This window comes from Peromyscus eremicus, chromosome 2 (assembly GCF_949786415.1).
Source record: "Peromyscus eremicus chromosome 2, PerEre_H2_v1, whole genome shotgun sequence".
In the NCBI taxonomy this organism is placed as follows: Eukaryota; Metazoa; Chordata; class Mammalia; order Rodentia; family Cricetidae; genus Peromyscus; species Peromyscus eremicus.
In genome coordinates this window covers 18,149,666-18,162,066 of record NC_081417.1, presented here as the reverse complement: position 1 = coordinate 18,162,066, position 12,401 = coordinate 18,149,666, and the positions used below count along the sequence as shown (strand labels likewise).

The 12,401-nt window shown below is 37.9% G+C and overlaps 1 protein-coding gene across 1 annotated transcript in view; it reads left to right on the top strand.

Moving 5' to 3' along the window:
• Positions 1 to 12,401, top strand: part of Necab1 (N-terminal EF-hand calcium binding protein 1) — a 150,075-nt gene that overhangs the window by 22,499 nt on the left and 115,175 nt on the right. Inside the window, exon 3 of the mRNA XM_059255604.1 lies at positions 4,403 to 4,511. Coding sequence (XP_059111587.1) covers positions 4,403 to 4,511 — 109 coding nt within the window. The remainder of the gene's footprint in view (positions 1 to 4,402; positions 4,512 to 12,401) is intronic.

Genomic DNA, 12,401 nt, shown 5'->3' with positions numbered 1-12,401 from the left:
CTGGGTGGGTGCCTCCAGTCAGTGTATTCCAGAAACAATGTGACTGCAGAGGTGGACTCACAGACACTGTGGTGGCACACACAAGAGCTGCACAGACACAAGTCAGATGGGGTCAGAGCACCGAGGGGAAGTGGACATAGGGTCCCACCCCTGACCAAGAAACTATTTGCAAACCATACCCACTGTCAGAGGGAAAAATCAATTTTCTCCAATGGAGTGTCACTGGGGTGGGCCTCTTACTCAGGAGTAATTGGCCAACAGACACACACACACACACACACACACACACACACACACACACACCACCACCACCAACAACAACAACACCACCAACAACAACAACAAGAAATATTTGTTTTTATTTTCATTTTTCTAAGGTTTTCAGACAGAGAGAGCATACAAACAAAGTCATGTGAATAGGTAGGGGTAGGGAGGGTCTGGAAGGAGTTTGGAGAGGAAAAAGTATGCCCAAAATATATTGAATGAGAAACTTTAATAAATAAGGAAAGCCTGTCTTAGAAGTTCATAGATCATATGAGGGAAATTACTATTGCTGGTTAGCTAAACAGACAAAATGTCAATGTGCCTTCTAAATATGTGTTTATACTCTTAGACTAAGGCTACCCACAACTCTAATAAGAGAAGCTTTTCCTCGCAGTGAAGGGCAGTCAATGCATAGACTCACAGCTGCCCAAGATGCTGAGAATAGGAAGAGGGTTTGGTCCTCAACATGTCATTTATGCTAATCCCTGTGAGGCTCCTGGAACAATGCAGAGGAGGGGATGCAAAGAATGTAAGAGCTGAAAGATGGGGGAGGCAGCAAGATCCCTTCCTCCAGACACAGTACTCACAGGTGGTCATAACTCCCAGCAGTTGAGATTACCTGCACTGGACTGGCACAAGATTCTCAACTGTTAGTCATGGACTGGGAGGGGCTTTGGGGCCTTTAATCCTCACTGCTGCATTGTGGGCCACTGATAGCCACTGTCTTCAGTTGTGTGACCACCAGTATACTGGCCAGACTCCACTGTGAGTTCCAATCCCAGAGTTCCACAGGCGGAGCTGGCAAAACCCAGAGGGGCACCAACAGAATGAGAAGACATAAACAGTGGGAAAGAAGTTACCCAGGAAGAGGGGGTTTGGCAGGGAAGGGAGAAAGATGAGAGACAGTCAGTGTGAGAATTAATCAGAATTCATAATATATACGTACACAGGTGCCAAAGAGCAAATTGAATTAAAAAATAAAATAAATGAATCTGAGAAGGTCAAAATGTTCAGGACAAACTGAGTGATGAACATAATTCTAAAAGAGAAGTTGAAAAGCCTGTGTACATTGTGGTAAAAGTGAAGCTTTGTCCTGGAGGAAGGCAGGCCTCTGAAGGCATGTCTATTTTGTGAGTCAAGCCAATTTAAGCCAAGTTCTTATTGTTTTGTTCCATTTCAAATGAAGATTTCAGCAGGAATATTGAAGTTGAAATAAAATATATTAATAAAAATATAATTGCCTTATTAATACCGAATCACACAAGGGGGTTTTTCACCATTCTGTTTAAGCTTTTGTTTAACATTTTAGTACTAGTTTAGAACTACTGGAAAGGAATTCTTTGCAATTGCTTGTTTCATAATGTGGCAGCCTGTCATGAAGACTTTCAAGAATGCTGCATGTGATAAAAACAGCTTTCAACACATACTTTCCACTCTTCAAGCCAGGACTGCAATTTAATGCTTATATTCTCTTATTATATATATATTTTTTTGCCAATAGGAGATTTTTTTGTTATTTTTTTTAAAGCAGGGCATTTGCTAGCCGAAGCTTTTATTTTATAAAATGTGCATTACTGCTTGAAATCTGTTCCCCTAGTTATAAAGCAGCATACCTCAGAGGCCTGCCCCACCCACAGGAAGCACAGGAATCCACAGTTCTGAGGCCTGGTTCAACTCACTGGAGAATATTAAAAGTTCACCATAAGAAACATCCCATTAGATCTGTCCCTGGTCTATGGGCAGGCTTCTAGAATCCGGTGCCTGTGGTGTGACATCTTGCACAGCCTTGGTGTAGTGGGAAGGGGCTTGGACCTGCCTAGGCTCAGTGAGCTGGGCTCTGCTGACTCCCCATGGGAGACCTCGATTTGGGGGATGTGGGGATGTGGGGTGGCTTGGGAAAGAGGGCTGGGGGTGGGAGGAGGGAGGAGGGGGGTCTGTGGATAGCATGAGGAGTGAGTAGAAAATTTCTTAATAAAGAAAAATAAAATAAAATAAATAAAATAAAATAAAACCTGAAATATAAAAAAAAAAGAAAGAAACATCCCATTATCAGTTTGTAAGGTCATATTTACTGCATAACACAGCGACAGTGGAGAAAATAGTGTGTTCATTTATAGTTTTTCCTCTTTAATTAATTAATTTGTTTGTTTGCTTATGGGCAGGGCCTTACTTTGTAGCCTTGGAATCTAGATTTGTCTGCTTTAACCTCCTGAGTGCTGGCGTATCAGGTGTGCACCACTACAGCTGACTGAACAATTTCTAGTTGATGAACAATTTCTCCTTCTACTTGCTTATTTATTTCTTTATCAAAATAAGAAGATGCAATCCAGCTATACAATAGGCTGAATGGGGCTAAATTTCCATAGCTCACTAAAAAACAAGCATGGATCGGACAATAGAGAAGCCGGTCTGTTGATCTTCTCACTGTGCTGAGCTATGCTGGGGTTGCATGGCTGAGAGTAACTGGCCCAGGAGGTCACTCAGGTCAGGGATGCTTTGTAAGCTTGATCCAGATCCAGATTTTTATCCACATCGTCTCTGCTAACTGTTAGCAAGAATGAAATGGAAGCTCGGTGTATCGTGACTGTTCAATGAAAAAGCAAAGTGAAATGAAAATTAAAATCTCTCAAGGATCTGTATTTCACCAACTAGGATCTTTAAAAATACCCCAGTCTTTAAGTCTTTACTGAAGAACTGAGTAATGCAGGCCTGCTGTTTCCTTTAGAGTAATACCTCCTGGAATGCAAGGAGAAGCTGTACAGGCGTTAAAAACCATCCATCTTGCTGACCCACACTCTGAGCTCTTTGTGTGATTCTGATGCTAGGGCAGCACCCAGGAACCAGCATTTAAACAATACTTCAGGCAGTCTGGGTCCATCTGTTGGAAAATTGTTCTAAATAATCTTGATGGTCTAGTCCTATTAAATCATACTTTTTATTCAGTGACAGGACTCTATTTTATTTATTGCAGTATTGCCGGTTGGTCTGCGTGAGGAGCTTTGTGATCCTGGGCAACTTCCTTCTCTGGTCTGCCTGAGTAGGCTCCTGTGTTATAAATGCAAAGGCTTATTCCATCACTTAGAGTCATTTGGCAGCCTCTCTGAAAAAGCTGATAGATGACTGTGCACAGCAAAGGATGCTCACTCTCCCTGGGGCGCCCTTCACTCCTTCAGATTTGTTGTTTCTGTGCCCTGCGTAGATAGTTTGCATGTTGATAATCTGTGTGGGTTTTTTTTTTTCCAGCTATGCTTATCTGGAGCTTTTATTCAAAGTCAGGTGTAAATGATACTAACCCTGCCCCTCACTCTTAGAAGTGAAAAGAATCCATTACTCGAATTCCCATACCTTTAAAGTGCATCTGTCTCCTGTTGAATTTACAGTTCCCAGCTGTGCAAAAATACGTATGCTATGTCTGTACATTTTATCTTTTATTAGACTCTGATTGTGTTCTGCTATTGTGTCCCAAATAAGAAAAATGTGTTTAGCTTTAAAAGCACTCACTAGTTTAATGACTACAACAATGAACATAGTTTGTTGAATTACAGTAACTTATGTACTTGTTACTGTATATAAGTAACAATCAAAACATACTTGTTAAGCATCTAGTATTTATCCTGCAGTCTGATAGATTCTGTGTAGGCTTGGTGTCATGTAAGTGAAACGTCTGCTTGGCCCTTATGTTGCTGTGTGGATATCATTTTCTGTGGCTAGGTAAATGTTTCCTTGAATGTTAAATGTTTGTGAAGGCAATAAACCAGCCAAAAATACTCAAAACCAAGAAGACATACATCAGTGCATTCATCAGTTTCTTTATCCAATGAAGAGACAGTAAATTGGTTTCTTTTCTTTTTAACACTTCAAACATATCTCTCTTCTTCTTCTTCTTCTTCTTCTTCTTCTTCTTCTTCTTCTTCTTCTTCTTCTTCTTCTTCTTCTTCTTCCTTCTTTCCTTCCTTTCTCTCTCTTTCCTTCCTTCCTTCCCCCCTTTCTTTCTTTTTTCTTTCATTCATTCTTTTTTAAACGTATGTGTGCCCCACATAAATAGGACAGGCACTAACACTAGGAGTAAGTTTTAAAAATCAAGAGTAGACCAGTATATGACATTGATTTGCTTCTTTTCTGTTTGTTCTTATTTCAGATGATGGAAAATTGTCCTTTGAGGAATTTAAAGCATATTTTGCAGATGGAGTTCTCAGTGGAGAAGAACTACATGAGCTCTTCCACACCATTGACACACACAATACCAAGTAAGGAATAGTTCTTATCAGTGGACTCTGGAATGAGGTGGAGAGGATGTGAATGAGTCACTCAGAGACACGTAGATGGTACATTCTGTAATGTTTAATTCTGTAATATCCTTTCCTAAAAATGCAATTATTCTAAAAACCTTCAATATCTTTAAAATAAATATTCTATTAGTTTTATATTGTATCTTCTTTATAGAATATAAGACAAAAAGGATATGATAAATATAGTCTGTCATTAATAAATAAGTAAAATCTTACTATCCATCTTTGGTATAAGCCAAACTTTCTTTGTTTGAAAATTGTCCTCTGGATATTATTATACTGGTATGTTGAGATGAAATTAGTGCAGTTATAAACTGAAAATCACTGCCACTTGAGAGATGCAGGTAATGTAGGGCAGGGGATAGCTCTGGAGAATGATACACAGGGTGATCCATGACCGTCATTTATTTGGCATGTGGAACTCTCTCTTTTGGAGTAGGAAGATTCTGTTCATATTCTCCCATGCTGAAAATATAAGATAATAAGGACTTTAGGATACAGATCAACAGAAATGTACTGCTAGTTTAAGGTTACTGAACCAAATCATATTATTTTTCACCGTCACAATTATAGAAGTCTAATACAAAAGAGCATGGATTCACACACGCCTGGAGACCCACCACATCACCTACTGCTGAACAATCACATTGTGCTTCAGGCAAAGCACCGACATGGTTCCAGGCAATAAGCCAGTCTGCTAAGACAAGCTCTGGAGCTCTACCTATGAACAAACATTTGCTTGAGGCAAACTATTTAAAAAATTAGAAGGTTAAATTCATTTTACTCAAGTGGTTGATAATTTTTAAACTATCAGTAAGTTTCTATAATTCAACAAGATTTTCAATTGCTTTGACAATGCCTTAAGTCTCTTCTTGTCAGAAATAGTATTAGGCTCAGTAACTGATAATTTCCGTATACTATCAAAAATTCTGTGATTGATATATTTATAGGATATCTGGGAATCACAAAGAAGGGCATCATAGGTCAGTGTGGCTCAGGAACTTAGATATGACAGGAAAGTAAAACTGCTTATGTAAAGAAGTGCAGGAAACTGAGGAGAACATTCCAATCAAGAAAAAGCATATGAGTCCATGGGAAACACAAATTGTACTTGGAGTATTTTTGTCTCTTTTTTCAGGAGAAGAGATGGCTCAAAAGTTGGGGGAGTGGGCCTGGGGGGGACTGGGAAGCTGGTGTGATTGGGTGAAATTCCCAAATAATCAATAAAAATACTATGTTGGAAATAAAATAGTTATTCACAAAATAAGAAACAAAAAGAAAAGGCATGGAGAAACTTCTGGATGCATGAGGTGAGAAAGAGTAATTTCTGATCGCTAAAGTGTCAACTATACAGCTGAAAGTGGGGGGATTAACAGAGGAAAGAATGGTCTGGGTGAGAAATAATTTATATTCTGAGTTTTTAAAAGTACTTCAACTTTATGCAAGGCAAAGGTATCCTAGTCAAGAACTCCAGCAACATCGTATAGGTCACTGTGGTTCCAATAAGGGACCAGCTAAAATGACGCAGATGGAGGAGACTGCAGATCTTAGGTAAACTTTAAAGGGATACTGAGGAAACAGAGCGACCATGCAGAGAAGGAAGCCATCGGGACAAAGGATGCAGAGGAGACAGAGGCTCCCCTTGTGTCTTGGGTATCCTGTTGGAAGTTGGTATTCTAACACTACATCAAGCATACTGATGATTGCCTCTTTATTATGTCAGGTTTTAAAAGTATCTGGATTTGGAACATTTATTAAGAGTTCTAGTTTTAGAATTTGGTATCATGAATATTTTTCAATGCATATTTACTAAAGTTAAGGAGAAAGTTTTCAGTTGGTTTTATTTGTTGGATTTTGCCATTTTACTTACGTTTTTCATAGTTTGTATTACTCTGTATACTTTTAAGACTACTTAGTACCAAAAACTGAGATGTGTAATGATTTATACAAGTCTAAAGAAATGTATATTACTATTGGTTACTATCATATGCATTAGCAACAACTGTGTTTTCTGGCATAATTATAATCAATTTAAAATTAAAAATATTAGTTGGAGACCTCTGAATTATATTCATGAAATTCCTCCTTAAAACAGGTTGTCAGTGTCAAGCTTTGATCTTTTACAAAGATTAATTCAAACTTCAACATAGAAATTCTAAAGCTTTATTTTAAGCTTTTTTAAAAAAAAAACTTTTATCTTGTAAGATCCAAGTTTTTGCTATAAAAGTCAATTGCTTTTCCTTTTCTACTGACTTTCTCAGGGCATATGCTACCCTCCCAAATACTGATACTGCCCAACAACCAAAGTCACTCTAATGTAATCAGTAGCACAGCCTGGCCCACCAGAAGCCAATTAATGTTGGTGGGAGAGAACCAAGCAAATTAACTCTCTCTGCACTTACAGCAGCTCCCTGGTCCTTGTCCCTCCCAATGTCTTGTGGTTGAATATTTACTTGGCCATAGGAGCAGTCTTCTAGAGAAGTTTAAGTATTGCTTGCATCTACAATGCAGTAAAATTAATGTATGTTAATTATCAAAGTTAGGTAAATTATTTCTTATAAAAGGAATGCCTTAGTTGAAAGAGTTTTTAAATTCATTTTCAAGCCAGCCTATGAACCAGTGGCCCTTGACTTTAAGGAAAGCGCTTCACATTCACTGTCCAGGATAGGGCATGATTTTGAGCTCAGTGCTCAGAAAATCTCATTCTAAGGCGAATCCCAGGCAGCATTCTGCGTGTTTGAAGCTGTGTCAGACTTTGAGGATGGGGAATGGTTTCCCAGAAGCTGAATTCCTCATGCATCTAACCTCAACATTTTGCTCAATGCAGAGTTTTTAAAAGCGAAAAGAACCTCGAGTGAAAGAAAAGAAATTTGAAGGCATCATATGTTCAACTATCACTTTTTAAAATCAATATTTTAAATTGATAGGGGTTTTTCATGAGGTCTGAACACTTAGAATGTTTTTCTTTCTGGATTACTGTTGCAGAGCGATTCATGGAGTATGCAAAAACAATACTTGAATTAGATGGACTGATGAAGAGAAGATGATGAAGTTATAAACATTGTTAACAAAGAGTGACATTATTGAAAACTCACTTCTTAAAGTAACTGTGAACAAGCTAATATTTCAAAATAAATAGAAATTTTCACCTCCATCTTATTAAAACTTATAATTTCAATCTCCATATGAACTGTCTTCTTTCTAGGCAGATATGCCCAATCTTTCTTCTTTAAGAAAAGAAAAAAATTGTTAATCTCCCAGTGATTTAAGTTAGCTTTTTTTTATTGCAACCCTCCCAGCTCAGGTATATTTCTAGACACACATTTGTTTTCTCATCTTGTATGAAAATAAGACATACTCAGAAAAAATACAATTCTATTAATACTTAAGTTTGGGAAAAATAATATTAGCAAAAACTAAATATATAGTTAGATGCTCATAAATGAGGACCAGCACCCCGTGAATAAAAAAGAATAAAGGTAAGACTGGTAGGTCAGGGAGAAACTTTTACAGCTCATAGGAAGTAATTTTACTCACTAGAAAGCCAGCACAGGTACATTTGGCAGTCAGTTAGATGAAAAAAAGAAAATTTAGCATCAATCCTTGAGGTATTAGTCATAGCAGAAGCATGGGAGAAAGTCTCCCTAGAGACCTAAGGCAATTCTGCCAGTGAACTGCACTTAGGAGCTCCAGATTGTCAGGGCAGACCAAATGGTAGACCAGATGGTTTTGCTCATGATGCAGAAAGTGAACATAAAGAAAGTATCCCAAGACTCTCAGAGAGGGGCTCATGACTAGGAACTCATACGTTCAAACAGAAGATTCTTTGTTCCAGACTAAAATAGTCTTTTGGATGCTGAGCTCTGATATTTCAACCCTGTGCTGGTTAGCTCACCAGAGTGACAGAAATATCATCAACTACTAAAACGAGTTAGTTCTGGAATTGAAACATTCTTTCCTATACTAAACTGTTTTTTTTTCTCACTCTCTCTAATTTCCACTTAGTCTACTCCTTAGGGCTATTCAGAATATGAATATTTTATGACATGTCTCTCCAACATTTGAAAGCAGTTTTCATGCGCCAATGATGAGATTAAAATCCCATAATAATTAGAGAGTAATTATATCAAAGAGTTTGTTTCAGATGGCAGAGTTATGCTTCTTCTAAAATAGAAAAGTTGTTTAGCCTATATTTATGCATGACGGTTAATTACTAAAGAATGATGAGTTGGTTGATAATGCTACTGTCTTTCCTGAGTTATTCATTATACTGCTTAAGGGGAGACATATGTTGTGAGGAGCAGAAAAAGAATGCAGGGTTAACATCATGCAGTAAACATTAGGGCATTCTGAAGGGTATGCAATATAGTTGTACATGGTATTATGATTAGAAAATCCACTGCCATTTTAACTGTGAGTGAGATGGATCTCCTTGTTAGTGTAGCCTATACCACCTTCAACTGGAATTGAGGATGTAGGAGGTAAAACCACAAATTTAGTACCTGAAGAGTAGAATAGTTCACAATCCCAGATGTTAATTACAAGTATGTGGTGGCTATAAGCAAGAAGCCAGAGGGTGGAAGGTAGTAGAGCTATATGCCAAAGGAACAAATGACCAGGAAAGTCCCTAATAGAGCGGTCAGCCTGGGCAAGGCATGGTTGAGTTTCAATGGTTAAGACCTTGGCTGAGAAGCCCTGGCAGAACAGTGCTCATAACTCAAACTGGCCAAGAGAAGCCAGCATCAAACACAGGCTGTTTCTGTGCATGACCAAAGCTTACCTGTAGAAACTAGGTAAAGGGTTGATCCTTTGTCCACACCCGAAGCCTCCTGTTTTGAGACAACAGCATGTGGAAACTGCTTTCAAGAGACATGGTGTTTAGAATGCTTTGGATAAAGGATGGAGATACAGGATTCTCAGAGCTGTGGAGCCAGGGAAAATCATTTTTTGAACAGATATTCCTCAATCTCTCCTTTGCTCAACTTGGGAAAAGGTCACAATAAGGAAAATGATACTATGAAAAGAAGGAGTTCATTGGTTGTGACAAAAACCTAAGTTAACTTAAGGAAGATAAACCTTGCTCATGTGTCAGATGAAGCCGGAGGTGACTATGAAGTGTGTGGGAAGCAGGTACTGGAATCGTGGTCATTGTTTACCTCTTCCTTTATCTCTATCAGCTCTTCTCTCAGAAGGACTGAGAGGTCAGGATGGCTAGAAGACAGCCTAGGAAACTATCAGAGAGACTGCCGTTCTTTACCAACTGCTACAGCAAAATCCTGGTTTTGAATCATTATCCTACTTTGCTCTCCTGAGCATATGTGAACAATTTATCACAGTTTCAGGGGAAAGAGAATGTGAACTGAAACCAGGATGCTGCATCCCAATAGAGGAGTATAGATTCTTGGCTGATACAACTTGGGTTTCCTACAGATCGAAGAATTGTTTACTTGGCCTCAAAAATCTTTATTATCTTATACTATATAGAAACATAACCAACCCCTTTTGAAGAGCAAAAAAGGCTCAGAGAAGTTAAAATTCTTAAAATATTCTAACAGTGGGATCATCAGAAAACCTGAAGTTACCTGTAGTTGAAAACCCTGAATTCAGGAAAATCTCTGTGTTCTAATGGGCATCCTGGTCTCACTAAGGTGTCCATGGTCCTGTACATCCCACTAAACCCCCTGCTCTTGACTTTTCCATCCATTTGACTGACCAGTGTCCTAGCTTCCCTACACTCTTCTGGAATCATGCTTGTCACACTATTCCTTGGGCCTTGGGGTCTGTCCTGTCCTCTGTGTATTTAGGATGACTGCCAAAATTTGGATGTAGCAACATCTAATATTTATTCACTAACTCCCTCATAATCCCACCTACTGTAGAAATCAAAATATTCTTGAATTTCATACCAGTTTAATCCCTTGAGAATTTAGAGAGTAGAAAGACTTATGTGCATGGGTGAAAGAAACACTACTTCGTTACATCCTTTGTGGGTGTACTTTTGCCCACAGAAGCTGAAAGACATGAATCACTTTAACTTACTATTAAATCTCCAGTTACTTATTCTATTTGTCCTACAGCCCACCCAGGACAACAGATTTATTTGTTATTCATCCATTTTTGAGATGTGTTTTTACTTCAGTATTTAGCTAAGCCTGTTTACTAACTTGGAGCATCATTTTCTCTATCAAAGAAATGAAGAAAAACAAATATAAGCATTTCTGAGAGTTGATTGGAAGCTCTGTTCTTTCCTATGAAGATGCTTTATCAATAGCATCTTGGTTTCTTCCTAAATCAAGTCACTCCACAGCCTCTAATGTGAATAGAGACAGAGATATCCCCAACCCACATGGAAGAGTATGAAATTAATAAGCCAAATTCTACTTTACAATAAAAAGTGTTATCATACCTTGGGAGATTTACAACAGAGATAATTTTAAGGAAATTTTATGTGAAAATGATTTATCCTTAGTTATAATTTAAGAAATAAATTGTCTCTAATTTTCTCTGATAAAGATGGTAGTGAAGTCAAATTTGTGTCAAGGCATCTCACTTATTTCTAAAAAAAATAATTTCTAGGGGAAATGTGCAATTAATAACTGAATAGGGAGAGTCACTTATTAGACAGCTACATTCTAGGCACTTATTTGTATCATTTTGTTTAATCTCCACAAAGACTTTATAAGACTGCGTTGCGATTCACAGCCTGCAGTTCATCAGTGACAGTTAACTGATGTGCCAGAGGTGCTTGAATCGCTTGTATAGAAGCGTGAGATTTCCCAAGGTCTAGCGAAAATCAAGACTTAGGCTCTCTTTATTGTCATACCATCTCAAGAACAGTCCATATTTTTAGCTATTTTGTGTATCAGAAATCAAAATATTTCAAGGCCTTTCTTAAAAGTCACTTTGAAGTGTTTTATTCTGATGAAAAGAGGGCTAGTTCCCCAACCATAGAATATATTTGGATGTACAGTATAGAGGCAATTATTTTAATTGCTGCCTTTATCTCCGCTTTTTATGTCTATTGTGTTGGGTTTTTAAAGTGTGGGAGTTGCTACACTGTAGAAAAGGTATTCTTTTTTTCCCTGTGGACATTAATTCCATTCTTCTCCCATTTTCCCTCCTTCACACCTGGAAGTCAGCTTCTACTTTTAGACTGCTCCCTGCCCTCCTTTGCTCGCTTTGCTTTGCTCTATTTTCTCATTGTTCTCCAGAATGCTCAGAGTGTCACTGTTTCTCAAATCATCGGTATTAGAGGCTGATATTTCAAACATTTTTAGTATTTTGATATTTCCTTCTGGTTGTCATGAATTCTTCCCCATGAAGAACTTGAACTTTCCCTTCATCTTAAGTGAACTCCCTCATTGAGAAGATGAGAAGCCATGGGCAGTTGCTAATGGTGTAATGAAGTCAATTACTACTCGAAATAAAGTTTTCTAGGGTAAATTATTTATACATAAGTGTAATCTTTCTAGCTTTACTATTATCAACCAGATGCACGAGATAAATTCAGTCGAAGTGGAACAAAAATCTCTTTAAAGCACACTGTACTCACCTCTTGGATTGTTTCTTCCCACATACCCAATGCACCAACAAAATTTGCTCTTATAAAATCTTTACCACTACAACCATCTCACTACAAAGTTTTTATCTTTAAAACCACATTATTCTAAAAAAAAATTGTTATTTAGGCAGGAGTTAATTTCAAAAACCTGAAATCATTATTTTTGAAGTGAAAGGTTTTTCTTTTTTTTTTCTTTTTTTTTTTTTTTTTTTGACAGGGTTTCTCTGTGTAGTTTTGGTGCCTGTCCTGACTTTCGCTCTGTAGATCAGGCTGGCCTTGAACTCACA